The sequence below is a fragment of the Danio rerio genome, chromosome 1, assembly GCF_052040795.2.
Source record: "Danio rerio strain M-AB ecotype USA chromosome 1, GRCz13ab, whole genome shotgun sequence".
Lineage (NCBI taxonomy): Eukaryota > Metazoa > Chordata > Actinopteri > Cypriniformes > Danionidae > Danio > Danio rerio.
The window spans coordinates 28,348,846-28,366,836 of NC_141021.1; the positions used below are offsets into that span (position 1 = coordinate 28,348,846).

General features: G+C 37.6%; 2 protein-coding genes across 10 annotated transcripts in view; both read right to left on the bottom strand.

Moving 5' to 3' along the window:
* The window catches only part of sh3gl2a (SH3 domain containing GRB2 like 2a, endophilin A1), a 527,445-nt gene that overhangs the window by 175,513 nt on the left and 333,941 nt on the right, over positions 1-17,991 (bottom strand). The window lies entirely within an intron of this gene.
* Positions 1-17,991, bottom strand: part of cntln (centlein, centrosomal protein) — a 190,823-nt gene that overhangs the window by 89,351 nt on the left and 83,481 nt on the right. For all 9 annotated transcript variants that reach the window (XM_087237212.1, XM_087237209.1, XM_087237213.1 and 6 more), the window contains one exon: positions 9,692-9,787. In XM_087237212.1, the coding sequence (XP_087093338.1) occupies positions 9,692-9,787 (96 nt within the window). The remainder of the gene's footprint in view (positions 1-9,691; positions 9,788-17,991) is intronic.

Consider the following 17,991-nt stretch of genomic DNA (forward strand, 5'->3'; position numbering starts at 1 on the left):
CCCTTCTTTATTGTCCAGTTCGCGTTTTGCGTATTATCCGGACCGCACTCAGAGTTAGATCATCTGAGCAGCTCTTCGTCTGTTATAACGGTCGGCAGCAGGGAAGTGCCGTACCGAAATAAGTTCCCACTAGATTGTGGATGCCTTTCTTTCACTATCAGAGCCGAGATAAGCCGCGTCCCCCGAGAGCGCGTACGCACTCCACTCGGAGTTTCGCATCCTCTCGAGCGCGCGCACGCGGCGCCCCTCTAACAGACTTCTGTAGAGCTGCGGGCTGGGTGACACCCAACACATTTGCAAGGTTTTACAATCTGCGAGTGGAGCCGGTTTCCTCAAGGGTATTAGGTAACCCTTGGTGATTGAGGAAACAATTCGGTAGGGTGTTGAAACACGCTTGCTGCGCCATTTTCCCTAACACGGAGATACGTGCGCCTTTTTATCTGTCAGTAAAGTTCCCCGTCAGGTGAGCCCTGCAGATTCCTCCGTGGCCCCCAGCACTGACTCAGCGGAGGAGTCACTTGCTGGCCCACTACGTTGTAGGTCTGCCCGCTGGTCAGCCCGCGTTTTGGGTAAAGGTGCCTGCTATGCGTGGTCCCCACTAGGCGATCCCATATGCTTATTCAGCCACGGTTAAGTCCCCCCCTCTGGGCGGACCCGTGTCTTCCCTCCCCGCTAACCACTCTTTTGCTATGCGTACTCCCCCTTTTTAGGGCTAGTCCATATGTAAATTCTGCCATCTATCCCCCCTTGGGTAACGGATGGCCTCCGCAGCGTCCTCCCTATCGGGATTGCACGCTTCCCAACGTACTGTCGTATTTTCCTAGAATTATCTAGATGCTCACGACTTCCCAAAAAATATATCTAAATCCGTAAAACTTCTGTTGAAGTAGGATAAATTAGGGCCAGGGACACGTTGGAGGACCGCGCCCCCCATGATGTGGGTGCGTCACGCTTGCTTGACTATCTCCTCATCGGGGGTGTTGGTAAGGTGCAGTCATTATGGCGCTTTCAATGGGCTCCCAATGCGTGGATTTTACAAATCAAATCCACTTATAGTGCTGAAGTTCCCCCCGAAGGGGAACGTTCGAGGTTACTAAAGTAACCCTTCGTTCCCCGAGGAGGGGAACGGAAGCACTATACTCCGTCGCCATAATGACTGTCCCTTAGCTGTTGAAAGTCTCTTCAGCTTAAAAAGGATAGCGTCTGCTGGCGCCAGGTGAGCTTATATACTCAGTTGATTGCTTATGCCGCTCACCTGCGCAGGCTTGCGCTGCCAATTCATTCTTAATTGGCCCGTTCAATACTCTTTCAGACGAGTAGCTTCTGAACCGAACCTCCCAATGCGTGGATTTTACAAATCAAATCCACTTATAGTGCTTCCGTTCCCCTCCTCGGGGAACGAAGGGTTACTTTAGTAACCTCGAACGTTCCTTCACCAGACTCGACACTTGTAAACACTCACTCCATCTGACTCGCAAGGCTCTTGGTCCAGCCCGCACTTGTCAGCGCTACCAAGCTGACCAATCACAGAGCTTGTGCTACTCGTCAAGTTACAGTTACGGCCACAGCGAGGGCTATGCATTCACGCATAGGCTGCGCCGTAGCATGCGCTTCACACAGAAGTATAAATCAGCCTTAAGAAGTCTCTGGCCTGTAGCAATAGCTACTTAAATATATATGACGTCGAACAAGTTGAGATGTTAAAGAGCCCCTATTATGCACTATTTCTCTATTCTTAACTAGAACTCTAAGCGATAACAACAACATACATTCAGTATTAATCCACATTAGCAAAATTGTAATTTCTATTAAAACTGTAAGTCAATTGTAAGTCGCTCTTGACAAAAACTTTAACTATTTTAAAAAACAATTGTGGGGTCCACCAGCTCTTTGCAGCTGCATTCTGGTTGGCATGGCTCAAAAGCAGTGCATTCCACATCACATGAAAGCAGACCTGATGGTGGTCTAGCAATGACAAACGCCACAGGAGCATGAGCTTTAAATTGGTAAAGGAAGAGGCACGTATTGCGTTTCCACACAGTTTTTTGAATAGCCCAATAGCCAGTTAACCAGAGAGTTACAAGCTGTGCAGAGCGAACACAACACACACAACCAAATACATGTTTTGCAAGCTACAGTGAACAAAGTGTGCAACATATTAACATTTTAAGTAGCTTTGAACAATTTTGCATCAGTTTACACCCAAAATGCCTATGCAAATTACCATGCTTATGAGCAAAGACTATAAAATGTGCCTTAGTAGAGTTAATTTCTCATTTGTCAACTTGGCTCCAGAGGGTGGGTACAAAACCACTCTTATAAAAGCTTGTGACCTAAGGCCACCACCCAGACTAAAACCCAGATCAAAGTGAACTCAGAACTAAAATTCAGGGAAACCCCAGAGGACTCCAGGGAGCAGGATGGGACCCAGACAAAATGGGTTAACCGCACAGCACAGACATTCCCATCTCTGATACCTTTCTTTCTTTTCTTTCAGGAGTCTAGTAAAGATTAGTGCACCTCAAAACAAGTAGTCAACACTACTAGCCCTTTTGCTGCTTCAAAACTCACACGACCGACTCCACCCCACACCAAGCCTCAAGAGGATAAAGAACTGACGACCAGCTAGCCACGTGTGCAAGAGAAGGAGTTCTGCACATCACAAAAGGAACTCAAGTAACACTTCCAGACTACTACTGAACTGGTGTAAATTAAATGTAACCCTAAAGAGACCATAAAAGGGTTAAATTGATTATTTTTGGTTTGCTTGGTTTGGTCTTACAAAATCAGAGTTTTTTCATCATTATCTCAAACTCTTATTTTACTTTCTTTACTCTTCTCTACACTTGTATGAATGTGTGTTTGTGTTAGGTGTTAGTTTCTGTTAGATTAGTCATTAAAGTTAAATTTTGTATAAAGAAAAGTGCCTGTGCATGTTTATGAATCTAATGTCTTAAAATTCGATCCTGCTACCCTGCTGAAACATACAGTAACTTTTTTGTATAGAAATAGCCATATTTAAGTCAAATGTCCGTTTGAATGATCGCTAGACAATTGTTCGAATATGAAGAGTTTATTATTTTAAAGACCCCTTTAAATGAATCTTTAAAAGTCCCTTTAAATGCATCATAATACATATTTTGAACACACAGAAAGCAGTCTCTACGTTAACTGCAAACTCTTTTTACAGGTGCAATAGCACTGTGGTCCATTGTTTGCTTCACAGTAACAACATTTTCACTCTGGTTTCTAGTTCAGGCAGCAGCAGACAAGCAGTCAAGCAGCACCTTCACTCCTTAACAATGGCTGCCACTTTCACACATACTGGAAGCTTTTTGTGCGGTCAAGCACGATGCTCACGTCACTGTTACAGAAAGCACAACATTATGTAGGTAAAAGGTCACGTTTTTATTTGATGAAAATGAAATAAAACATAGCAAAAAGGCTGTGCTTGTGTCATTTATCATTTCATTAGAGCATGACTAGCATGATGTTAACGTTCGACATTAAATTGCACACAGTATATTTGTTTTTTTTACTTATAGGCTATTACACTAATGCTGAATCATTGTATCAAATTCTAATTACTGACAAAACTAGAAAACCAGCACTCTGGTATGAGCTCAGTGAAATGTTCTTGTATTGTATGAAATTTGGTTAAGATATGGGGTTAAAGCCAATGCGCCTGTGAAAGCTTCTTTTGGGTGAACAAGCACTGCTTGCACTCTGCCTTCCCAGTGGTGGAGTGATAGTGTCTGTGAATATTAAACAGCAAAAAGACTAATTGTGAGTAACTTGCTTGCCCTACACAGTGACCTTATTTAAGTGGCCTTACCGTTTGATTTTTTTTGTTCTTTTTGTGATGCAAAGTAATTCATAAATAGCAAAGTTTACTGTTTAACGTACTGCCAGACTCATTTTGAATACTGAAGTTTATTGGGTAACACTTTACTTGAAGGGGTGACCATAATTTTCTCATGACACCTTTAAACCCATGACATAACACATCATGATTATGAATGAGATTTATACATGCTTATGACAACTATCCTTAGCTCAGTTGTCATTTTAAACTCAAATATGACATTGTTCTTAACATTACCAAGAAAACACCACTTGTCATAAACATGATTACTATGCCATTATAACTGTCAAGTCATGACAATTTAATCCATGAATATTTCCCAGATCACTTTTTAGTGGAACAAAATTAATTTGCCATTAATGTTTCCATTAAAAGTGTCAATAGTCAAATAATTCTATTACAGAGTTGCTAATATTTGACGGCGTTGCAATGACAAATTTAAGTTGTACCACTGTAGTTGAGGTAAAGAAAAATATTAATGTCACTTACAAAAATCATGACAATTATTATAGAGCAATGGCAATCATGTTTATGACAGATTTATGACAAGTTATGTTGACTTGGTAATGTCAAGTTGTCATGACTAAGACATCTCAAACAATCGTTTGATTTTTTTTTTTTACTTGGTTTTAAAATTGCAATTGAGGTTTATTTGACAAGAAAGTTTTTAAAAGGGCACTTGTTAATGTCTGTCAACTTATGCTGTTAAAAAAAGAAATTCATTTTAAAAACCATGCAGTGAGGTCACTATTGGTAATCGTATTGCATCGTGCTTTAAGTAAATAGATTCTTCTTTTTTATTTAAGACTGCAATTTGTGTTTAAAAAGATAAATAATTTTAAAAAATCAACAAAAACAGGAAACAAATGTATTCAAGACAAAATTTAATAAATGTCTGACCTGGTACAGTCCACGCAGGACACATTCAAAATCTTGTACCTTCACGTTTTACGACCTTATTTTTACGACCTTATTCAAAACATATTTTTTTAATTCTCATGTAAATTCCATGTTTGTAAAATCCTAGTGAAAAAGGTTATGAATAAAGCTTACCCAAACAAATACAGACTGTTACGCTGTACACAGGATTATTCTTATGAAAGCCCCAGGCTGCATTTGATTGGCTGATCATTTTACAACAACAACCTTTTATTAATCTGATGGCTTAAAGTAATCTCACTCACTCCTTCTAGCTAAGATAAACTCCTCTACCACTTCAGTTGAAACAATCTTACAAGGCAAATACTCAATTTGTTAAAATATTGTTGACAAATGAACTGTGATTACTTAGCAAGTGCTAATTTTACATGCTGCGTGTGCATATGTGTGTGTGTGTGAGAGAGAGCGCAGGCACTGACAAAAAGCAGAGTGTCAGAGCAGAGCTCATAAATATTCACCACTGTTTAAAATGTGGTCAAACCTGAGCTTACAAGGGTCATTTCTGGGGTTATAGATGAGCATCTAAAGCCGTTTTAAAGAATTTTTGCACTTACCTTAGCCACATACCTACTATAGATATCAGAGAAGAATTGAACTTATTGAAACAATGTATTCTAGTGCATCTCTTCACTCCAATGCACTTGAGTGAAGAGGTCTGCTCATAATGCAATTACTTTTAAGTACTTTCTTTGATTATTATTGCTGCACATAAACCTCACCAACGATGGGTTAAAGAGATTAACACCTATGTTTATATTTGTGACATATGCATGTCAGTCTTTTTGTATAGCGAATCAAAGCCAAATAATTTTCGGTAAAATATTTAAATGCTTTTAAAACACAACTTTTATAACAAAACCTTTTTTGTTAATTTTGTGAACATGTTACATCAATTATTAGTAACAATTTATGGTTGTGTTTTTTGTTGCTTGTTTATGTATGCTATTTATTTGCCTCACCTTTACATTTTCAGTCTGAGGCACTGATTGTAATAGTATTTATAAAAAACAATAAACATGAATTGAAATTACTGTGTTTGACATGCAATAACGCTCAAATGGTTTGTACCACAAAGTAATAAAACAAAATTTGATTTGGTTTCAGCACAATAACTACATTGATACATAATTTATTTTTGATAAACAATTTTTTTAAAAGGAGTCTTTATACATAAATACGTAGCATCCTTTATGTATATTTTAGGAAAACAGTCCCTCATGAGAGTGGTTTCCCCCACTATCCAAAGACATGCTGCATAGGTGAAACGGAGACCATAAATTGCCCGTAGGTGTTAGTGTGTGTGTGAACGTGTGAATGTGTGAGTGTGTGTGTGTTAACCTTGCGATGGACCGGCCATCCATCCAGGGTGTTACCAAGAAGCTGGGATAGGCTCCAGCATCCCCACGACCCTACATAGGACAAGCAGTTTGGAAAATAGATGGATGGATGGTCCCTCGCAAGGAGATCATTAAATTTGGGGGCCCTTAGCATGAAAAAAGTTTGAAAAGCACTGTACTAGAGGTCACTGACACCCCATGCATTACTGTCTGGCATATTTAGCATTATTTCGATCAGCCTAAAGCGTTTTTTGCAGCAAATATTTGCCCTTTGAGGGAGTAGGCTCACATCCACAGTAACACAACAAGCAAAGGACAGCACGCATTAATTAGGAAATGCTTATTGCCATCAAATATAATTTTTGAGTGTGGTACTGCCACCACAAATGTGCATTTGTGGAAAATATCAGACATCCCAATTTAAACGTTTACATACAGATGCGAGAAAACAGATGTTTCAATAATATCTAGCGCCTTTAAGCTTCCTATTCTAAAAGTGAGCTAAAAGCAGCAGCAAAAAAAAAAAGAAAAGAAAAGAAAAAAATTCAATCATGGCAAGCTGCATATTTTAGGGCATCATTAATCAAACAAATAATTAATGAAGGGGGCAAAAGTTGTGCTAGTCTTCAAAACAGACATCAAGCATTCTGACTTTATATGTTCTTCCATTTCTGTCTCTCTGTCTGGGACCCAGGGCAAAAAGACACTCATTACTCCTAATACCTTATAGCAATCAAGATGAAAAGCAAAAAACAGCGGCACAAGAAGGGTAAACTTTATTAAACTTCATTAAAGTCAAAGTCGAGGATCATGTCTGTAATGGTCACACTCAGTGGAGGGCGAGCAGCGTAAATCATCTCAAAGGCTTTTTTCCAGCTTAATGGCTGGGTAATTTATACTTTGATGTCGTTTGAGTGTAGCTATCACTGTCTAAGGGCTGTTTATTCTGTTTATGAGGCCTAAATAATTCCTGGCTCTTTTTACCCATAAACCCTAAGCAACAATTAACAACTGCGGACATCCCGAGCAGAGGCAGATGCATAATGAGGAAGAAAGCGAAGATGAAAAAAAAAACACCAAGGAGGGGGGGGGAGATTACAAATGGGCAGACTGCAAATGATACCGAAGCAAATTCAACCATGTCTCGCTACAAAACAAGATATTTTAATCTCAAAGGTTCCAACACTCAGCTTAGTTGCCCCAGCAATTGACTGAATTGCTCAATTGAAATTGAATGTTCCCTCCTGAGAGCTATCCAGACCTCTTCCTGACAATGGGTGTGGGTCGGAGTTCCTCTGTTATTAAACACAGGCATTTATGGGTCGTGCTGTTTCCCTGCTGATTTTAATTTGCTATTAGCACTCAGCACTTATGTCCCTGAGGCAAAAAATCTAAATGATAATCTAAATGCACACAAAAATATACAGAGCAAACAAAAACACCTCATGTGTAAATGTAATTATTATTTGTCTAGCAATGTGTGTGTGTACTGTATGTGTGTTATAATAGATAGATAGATAGATAGATAGATAGATAGATAGATAGATAGATAGATAGATAGATAGATAGATAGATAGATAGATAGATAGATAGATAGATAGATAGATAGATAGATAGATAGATAGATAGATAGATAGACGGACGGTCGGACAGACATACAGATAGATGGGTAGATAGGTGTGCTTTTTCTGAATGAATAGTGTAAAAAAAACAATAAATAAAACTGATATTTTAAAAGAATTAAATGACATTTAAGTGGTTTTAAACTTATCTACTGATTAATTTCATGTAATGCAAATTGATATTACTTAAATGATCAATAAAGAAATCAATACTAAATAATCAACAGCATTAACTCTTTTATTTTTTCAAAATTAATTAATTTAAAAGCAACATGTACACTAATAGAATGGTTAAGAACTCGTCATATATGATTGCAGCTAAATTTAAAAAGATTTTCCTTTTCTTGATCGTGTCACTGACCATTATGAAAAAAGATATCTCCATTTGAACTCTGTATCCGCTCGAAAGGGTACAGAATGGACTGAAAAAGATCTTCTGACTGTGAAAAGCGCTTGAAGGAAAGGAGTGGGGCGAAAGGAGTCAGAGTCGGCCCACCGCTGCTCTCTAAGTATCCAGCAACAGTCTCGGCCGGCAATTAAGACAGCCTGAAACTACAGGCCGCAATAAGGTAATTAACCATTAGCAGATCATTGCGACGCTTATGAGCTCAACCTTCACAAGCACAATCATCCTAATACGGTCAGTAAAACGGCAACCTGCCATCTTCTGCCAGTTACAGACCCGTTGCCACAGCCCATTCTTAATTGTTGGCCATCAACAGTAATTTAGCTCGCTGTCCCACATAACAGCTTGATAAACAAGAGCGGCCTAATTACACCTTGCACTTTCCTCTGAGCGCAAACAATAAATAAAGCAAGGTTAAGTGTAAACGGATGTCAGGAAGAAACGGGGACTCGTGCTTCCACAATCACACAGTCAGTAATGCTCGTCTCGGGCAAGTGGAGATCAAAGACAGAGCTCCCCTTCCGCCCCAACATTGTACTTCTTTTCTTTTTTCTTTCTTCCTCCTCCTGAAAGCACGAGTTAGCCTGGCCTAAGTTTACTCAGTGCTCGCTGGAACGGGCATGACAGGGATCACGGCTAACCCCGAAGGACAGGTGCTGCGTGGCTGGAAAGAGAGCAGCTCCCTCGTGCTCCTCGCAGGTCACTTCCAAGCAGCGCGTTAGTGCGAGCGCGGCGGCAGAAGGCCCTTAACGGGGAGTGTTGGCTGCTAGCCTGTAATTAGCTTGGACAGCTCAGGCTCAAAGAGAGAGAGGGAGGCAGCCAGGCTACATCATAATGAGCTCAGCTGGGATTAGGAGGACAGGCAGCAGGCAAGGTGGGGGCGTGAAAAGAGTGAGCCCTCCTGTACGAGGGAGCCGGGGGTAGAGATCAAGCAGGGGAGGGCCAGGCCGCACTGGCTGGCAGGGTTAGACCCCTCAGCAAAGGATGGGCCAAATGAGGCCTGGCAAGGAAAGGGCCAAGGCGGCCTAATGAAGCGCGACACCTCCAGCAGACGAGATCAGCAGTAATTAACACACACGCGCGCACTGACTGTCACTGAATGTACCCCCCAAAAATCTCCAGGGAACGAACCTCAAGACAGGAATGTCAGTGTGTTTAGCTGCTATAAATGTCTAGAGTTGCATTTGTATTCAGTGTATAAGTCCGAGTTGTTTGCAAGGAAGTTGCTTAGAAAAAATTGACATCACTTCATTCCCATTTATTTCATAGTCAACCTACTATAGTATGTGCGACAGTCAGAACATATGTCTTGGACAATGGAAAAACAAGCTAGCTTTAGATTTATATGTAGTCAGCCAAATGTTGTATAACAAAAATCCTTGAAAGCTGTTTCCCCCAAGTAATGTTTGATAATGGTTATTATTTCCCACAGTCTACAATGTGAATTTGCAGCTAAATCCTGCTGGGTGCTAATAATGGCTGTGACAGCTCTACAGGACCTGACAAAACGACAGACACTTACTTGTCAGCGAGTAGCTTCCTGTTCTCCTCCTTATAGAAAAACAGTTCTTTCCATAAAGCCTCACTGTCCTGTGGAAATTGTACTTTGTGCTTCACCCTGAAAAAGGTAAGAAAACAGTTTATATAAATAGCAGAATTTCTAGCTAGAAACATATCAGCACTTGAAACTTTTCTTTCTGCACACATGTGTGACCCCCTCTGTGAAACCTTAGCTAAATTTGCATAATCTAGCTCAGAGAAATAGAGCGTCAACGTTTTATAGTCATAAAAAATGACAACAAAATATGCTACTACTGTTTATTGCAGTAAATAATAGATTTATAGATAGATCAACGTTTTGAAGTTAAGTACTATATACACATTTATAAAATGAAACACTGAAATGAACGATTTTATCAAAGTTGCTATTTTATTGTTTTGAGCAAAAAAAAAAACTAACTAAAAAAACATTGGAGGTTTGCTACATAACACTGATTTTAATCGTCTCTTTGATTATTTTTCGTATGGATCATTTTGTTAAAATATATTTATTTTCAACCATTAGAGATCACAGACTAACAAAATAATTTAATAAAACCTTTTACTGCCAAAATCACTAAAATTTCTAGAATGATTTATTTAGTTTTAAAGCATTTGTCAAGGTAACCTGCTTGTTTTAAATTCATTTTTATGATTAATATACCTCAATATAGTTCAGTTAGACAGAATATTGATGCTATAGTTTGATGAATTCTCTTTAGCACAGGTCAGCTGTTAGCATGAGGAAGAGAAAGCAGATTGTTTAACAACAAATTTTATATACATCTTGATGGAATTGTACTATTATATCATAACAATTAGACCCGTCTTTCAAAACTTAAAGAATTGTTCCATAGATGCATCATACAGTATATCCTTAAAAATATGAGAATCTCAGCTTTGATTTGGTATATGGCACTTAGAATGGTTTAGATATGTTGCCGTTTTTAAAATAAGCATTTCTTTAAATTGGATTGTCTGAAAGAGATGATTTTAGTCTGAAATGAAGCAAATCTTTGACTTGGCCTAACTCAGATAACATTAAAGATATCAATGTTACATTTTTGCAGAGTATATATATTTTTTAATTATGTAGATTGATTTTATGTCAAGAACACCAAAACACAAAAATCTGCAGTGACTTAAGAATCAACATCTGCACTGTAAGTGCTCATGATCCCCACAAAGATGGAAATTAGATGAACTCAGAACATCAAGAATAACACCTTCCATTTCCTTGGTCAGTTCCAAAAGCAACTATGCTGATATTAAATAGGAATTATACAGAGATAATAAAAATTACATACATATTTATATATTTTTTAGACATGTGGCTCCTGTGCTGCCAGTCTGTTAACATTTCATTTACTGATGTCGTAGTATAAATTTGCTCCCTCTTTATATGAGGCGTATAATGTATTGTCTAAATGCATGTTTTTACATAATACTTATGATTGATTAAAAAACCTTTATATAATTACATCTGTAATTAATTTATGGAATTAAATTTGTATTTAAACTGTTGACCATCCCTTACATCTTAACATACCTGTAAACCTACAAGATTCCACCTCAAGAACACTGAAAGTGTTATGCAATATATTATAAACACAGTAAGTATATTGTATTTATTTTTTTATTGATGGAAGCACATAGTAGATGAGGCCATCTCCAACCCTAAATCAGAAAATGTTGGGACAACATGGAAAAGGCTAATAATAATAATAATAATAATAATAATAATAATAAAAAATAGTGATTTTCAAATTTACTTTTGCTTGCATTTCATTGCAGACAATATGATCAAAAAATATATCATGTTTTGTCTGGTCAGCTTCATTTCATTTGTAAATATAGATCCTTTCCTGTCATTCAGACCTGCAACACATTTCAAAAAAAGTTGGGACAAGAGAAATTTAGGGCAAGTATTTAGGTAAACTGGCTAAATAATGATGTGACAAGTGATGTCAACAGGTGATTGCAGTTATGATTTGGTACAAAAGCAGCATCCAAGAAATATGTAGTCCTTTGGGAGCGAAGAGGATTACCAGTTTGCCATCAAGTACGTGAAAAAAAAGTATTAAAATCTTTAAAAACAATGTTCCTCAAAGGAGATAGGAAGACATTTTGATATTTCAATGGTGCATAACATAAAAGATTAATGGAATCTGGAGCAATTTCAGTGCATAAAAGACAAGGGCACAAGCCAAAGCTAGACAACCATGCTCTCCGATCCCTCAGGTGGCGCTGCATCAAGAATCATCATTCATCTATAAGTGATATCACCACATGGGCTCAGGACTACTTTGGCAAAGCTTTGTCAAGTACCATAATACGTAGTTACATTCACAAATGCCAGTTAATACTGTACTGTGCCAAAAGGAAGCCGTATGTTAACAATGTCCAAAAGCGCATTCAACTTTTCTGAGCTCGGAGACATTTAAAATGGACTTTCGCACAGTGGAAACATTAACTGTGTTCAGATGAATCAGATATTTTTGGGGATAAAAATTCACATGTTAGATAAAAAAAATTAGACAACAAAGACCTTGTACTGTAGCCAACCTTCAGACTTGTTTGCAGGAAGGAAGGGACAAAGTTAAACCTGAAATACTTCATCACTTGGTGTGTTCTGTCCCTAAACATCTCTTAATTGTTGTAAAAAAGAAAGACCACAATACAAAGTGGTAAATGCTTTACTGTTTTGACTTTTTTAAATGTGGTGTAAGATCCAAAATCTTTGGTTTTACATGTTTATTTATTAAGAATCATGAGGAACACATTAAATAATGTGTTGTTGTATTGTCTGCAATAAAATACTAGTCAAAGTAAATTTAGAAATCACTACTTTCTTTTTTATTTGTGTTTTCCATACTGTCCCAACTTTTTCTGATTTGGTCTTGTAATATAAAGTTGATCCATAATAGTATTGCAATGTGGTTAGTTTGCAAGTACAGAACAGAGATTGGTCAGATTAAAAAGAAGAAATAAATAAACTATTTAGCTTTCTGGCCAGTCAATCAGTGCATCTCTACAATTACACAAGTCATCCAACTGAGGTCAGATAATACAGAAATTTGCAAGGTGGAATTTGAATTATTTCTTTTTATACAGGGCAGGTAGCAATTCAGCAGGGCAAGCTGCCGAGGTAAAGCTTATGAATGGGAAAGACTGATTGCATAACCACAGAAAGGCTAATAGTTTATTTTGTGTGCTTAATAAAGCATGAAATCAAATTTCAGAATGAAAACCTTGACATTTGCAATATAAATATTATATCTCAATTCTGCAACTGTAACCGAGATTAACATAACTCACATTTTTAATAAGCAGGAATAAGCATGCTTTAAGTGCTCAAAAGATTTGCATTGTATGGGTATGCAGCAAGATTTCATAAGCTTACTCGCTAGGTAAGGGTTACAAATAGAACTATTTCCCATTATCTCAATTTGCAATAGAGGTGGGTTTATGTAATATGACACAAGGTTGTTGTTTATTACTAATATCATTAAATCAACTGGATCAGTGCATCAATTATATCATAAAAACATAACACATATAACTGACAGGGGCTGCATGATATTAGAATTTTTCTGCCATATATATTGTGATATGAATACAATTTACCCAAATGTCTTTAATAGTCTAGTAAAAAAAAAAAAAAAAAAATCATAATTTTAGATTTATCGGGACAAGTTTGTAGGCAGCACATCTGCATACGATGCAATAAATAAATTACAAGCATAGATAAATACAATAGGTCAAAGATTAAGTGAAATAAACAACACTTTATGGTAATACTTTTTTTCTGTGGAGTCTAACACCATGTTCTAACAACAAACAAATGAGTCAAAATTCCAGCAACAAGCAATTTGGCTGTCTGCACCAGACGAGACGCAACACGCGGCAGAAGCATTTAAATACCAGCCATTCACTTAATAATCAGCCACTGCACTCCTGACGAACTGGTGAGGGTTATAATCTAATTATACATATTTTACCTATTTACCAATATTAAAAGAACACAGGCTGAGTCACTGACTTTCATTTTTAAACTGTTTTGGGTAGTGGGTAGCACAGCTAGGTCACTGGTTCGAGCCTCAGCTGGGTCAGTTGGCATTTCTGTGTGGAGTTTGCATTTTCTCCCTGTGTTCGCGTGGGTTTTCTCCGGGTGCTCCAGTTTCTCCCTCAAGTCCAAAGACATGTGGTACAGGTAAATTGGGTAGGCTAAAATTGACAGTAGTGTATGAGTGTGTATGGCTGTTTTCCAGTGATGGGTTGCGGCTGGAAGGGCATCCACTGTGTAAAACATATGCTGGGTGAGTTAGCGGTTCATTCCATTGTGGCGACCCCAGTTTGACAGAGGGACTAAGCCAAAAAGAAAATGAATAAATGAATGAATGAATGCTAGTTATTTTATTTTTATGATCTGAGGGGAACTCTCTGTTGCTGCTTTCAGTAGTATGGCAATAAATGTTACATAAAATGGTGTTCAAAGTCACATCTGTAGCATTTAACACTAAATAAAGCACATAATCTGTACCAGAGGAGATAATTGTCATAGCAGTTTATGGTTTTGTTTTGCAGCAATAGCGCAAAAATAGAAACATTTTCTACAATAGAAAATTTGCACACAGCTGTCGCAAATGTTTAAGACAAAAACTTGTACAGTCTTTAATGTATAAATAAAAATGCATGCACATGATAAACTTTCACCCTATTATGGTTCAACTTTATAGTGACACCAAAAATTTCATGTGTTCTGAACCATGTCTGTTTGTCAAATATAACTCAGGCTCAACACTGCACATCATGCAATGTGACTCTTGCAGTTGCGCACATTGCAATATAGATGCTGATATTGTGCAGCCCTAAATCTGATAAACTAAACTCAAACAGTCTAATCCAATATCAAAATGTCATATTTAGTGATCAGTGGGGTTGTTCACATTGTCAAATATTTAAAAAATAAATAAATAAAAATAAGTGTGGGAATATAGTCTTTGTGTCGACACAAATTGCTACTTCAAAATGAACACTATCCGTTTTCTATGTATTTATACTGTATTGAAAAAAAAAAGAACGGCAAAAGGTCCCTCTCAGTTTGCACACTACTACCTTTGAGTCAATATTACAAAGCAGAACAGCTCTAGAACACAAATACTATTTAAACCCTATTCCACAGACACTTTCTTCTCATAACGTCCTTGAACCTACAGTATGGCAGAGTGCCTTGGGCTTCTGTGGGAGCAGCCCTACATCATGTGAAAACATTCACCCTGAGAAGCCACTCCTCAGCTAACAGCTTAACAAGCAGCAGCCCGGAGATCTTTCGTCTTAATCCATTGTGAAATTCCATATTAAAGCTCTGAATGGCCTCCTGAAGGACGTGCTCATGAAATAGACCTTAGAGAAAGACGTCTCCATTCCCCTCAAGCATACTTCACCTCCATCTCGCTTCATTATACAGTAGGCGAGCAAACTGCGGGAACTTTTTCCGAAAACGCAGCGGCTAATTTCTTTGATTCAGCGAATCTGTTTACGAGTGCAACTTTGATCAGTGTGTGGATGTTTTAATAAGTTTTAATTTTATTTACGCATCCCAATGCACCCGGTCTGATTTACACACTTGAAAATCCCTTCTGGAGAAAGAGGGGATATGTTTTTTTATGTTTTGCTAATAGTGGTGGAGTTAATGGTGAGTGACGTCGTGGGTTGCACCAGGCTGCAGCATTCTAATGAGATGTTAGTCTACAGTCAAACGGCGCGATTCCTGCTGGGGCTCACACTCGCTTGTGCTAATACATGTGTAATACTGCTAACTGATGCATGCCTGACCATCAGAAAGGATTCTTTAGGCTTAGGCTAGCAGCTCGCCAAGCAATTTTTGGATGAGCATTCTACTCGTTTGTGTATAACTATTACAAGCAAGTTTGTTCAGTAGGTAAACATGACTAACTTAACTCCCACAGGAGTTAATGGCACTGTCGGAATACGAATGTTCCTGTTATGAGCTTAACAAAACAAAAGCTCTTCGGGAAAAAAGCACACATTTTCTTTTCCTAATCAAAATGAGGAAAGAGATTATCAGAGACTCATTCTCTTTTGTGCCTCTGTAACAATCTAACACACACACAGTTGAGGTGGGTAAATTCACACTCCTTTCACACGGGATCACATTGCACTGCTGTTTTCTTTAATTAACCCAAAGAGAGCAGCTGACAAGGTCAACACTTGCATCCCATGTGGATATTCAACATACGCTTCCATTATATACGTTTAAAAGGCTTGTGAAAAAGAAAGGGGAAAATGTTAAGGGGGTTGGGGAAATTGTCATGACATTTCGCTGCTTCTAGGGGTTTAGGTTAAAACCAAAGACTCAAAGGAGGGAATCAAAACCTTTTCTCTCAATCTTTACCCCACTTTTTTCTTCCTCTCTATTCCGCCGATATAAACAGTCACCTTGGCCTTTTCAGGATGAAGTACTTCTGTACCCCTCTTCCTAAGAGCCAAAGCCTGTGTTGCATTTCACAGAGATTAGAGGAAGGGTGGGAGACAGTGCCTAAAAGTCCTCTGTAATTTCTTTTTGTGTGTGTGTGTGTGTGTGTGTGTGTGTGTGTGTGTGTGTGTGTGTGTGTGTGTGTGTGTGTGTGTGTGTGTGTGTGTGTGTGTGTAAAATGTCCTGCTATTTCATCCTAAATGTGCAAGTATAGTTTTTTTTTTTTTTAATTGCCAAGACATATTTATACTTTTCTAAACAGTTCTTGTTACTAAAAAAAACAAGAATTACAGTATATTTCTCTCAATTTGAAGAAACTGTGGCATGTTACAAAGTTCATGTATACATTAAAGTAACACTTTATTCTTAAGTAGTTTTTTTTTCAAATACATGATAATAAAACAGAATTCATAGCAAGGTCAATGTAGGTCCAACAGGGTATATGCAGGAATCCTAGAGGTAACTTTGATACCTTTTTAAGACCTTCTCAGAATATGTTAAGACCATATCGTCACTTCAAGTTCTAATCAGTATCAAACCTTTAACTGAATAAACAGTAATTAATAAACAGTTGTAGTTATATAAATCAATGGAGCACAACAATGCAACAAAACTCAGATAAACGCAGATGAAACAAATATTGAAAGAATAAATTACACGGTTGTTTTCAGCGACAGGCTTTAGCCACTGTTTAAACTTTTCTTTTTTTCAACCAGGAGCATGCAAACTTACATTTTCCCATATGCCATCTGTTTTGCTTTATTTGCTGTCTATTTATGCTTTTTCTAGGAGTCAAACACTTTGAACAACATTTGAACAAAATTTAAAACCTCGTAAAAACGTGATTAAGACTTTTTAATACCTTTTAAGGGCCTTAATTTTCTTATAATTGATTTATCAACTTTTAATACTTTTTTAAGATCCTGCAGACATCTAATCATTATAACTGTGTTAATTCTTTTTTGATGTGAAACCTATTGCAATATAATATTTTAGAGCTGGGGGATAATTCAATAACAGTAATTATTCTGGTATATATATTTTTCCATTAAATGATAATGACAGTTCGATAGTGCTCGATAATGTTTATGCACTATGTTTATATTTATGTCGAAAACTGCGCAGGCATTTTGCAGCCTGCACTTCTGGATGCCGCATCACATAGTATTCGTTTACAGCCATACAGTATCAGTTACACTTGGAGGTCACAGTTACAGACATTAGCTGTAGATGTTTCCATCCAAAAATGCGAATTAACTTTACAGTATGTGGAAAACTGACTTATCACAAAAAAGATGTGCGAATAAAGCAGCATTTCCATCCAATGAGTCAAAGAGAACAAAATTGTGACTTTCTGATTAAATATCAACAGTAAAAAACAGAATTTGGTGCGGTAGGAGAAGCTGCGCGAATCTTTTCCAATTTTAATAAATTACTAGAGCCTTAGAACGGCAATCCTGACACGCAGTGAACCCGCGGTGGCGTTAGAAGGCGTGAGACGCAGAGCACAGACGCTCTTGATTCTGGAAGTCATTAATAATATAATAACATTCAAACTGAAATGGTTAAAGCATTTTGGAATGACTAAAACAACATTTTAAATGTTTTATATTGTGCTCGGCCTGCTAGTTTATCTATTTCCACACATTTTTATCATCACATGATCTTTTGTAACAAAATAGCATGACTTTTTGATGCTAAAGTGTTTCCATCATAGTTTATAGTCTTTTCTTATCGAATAAAAAGTTTATTCGACTTAGTTATGTGCATTTGTTTTTATGTTT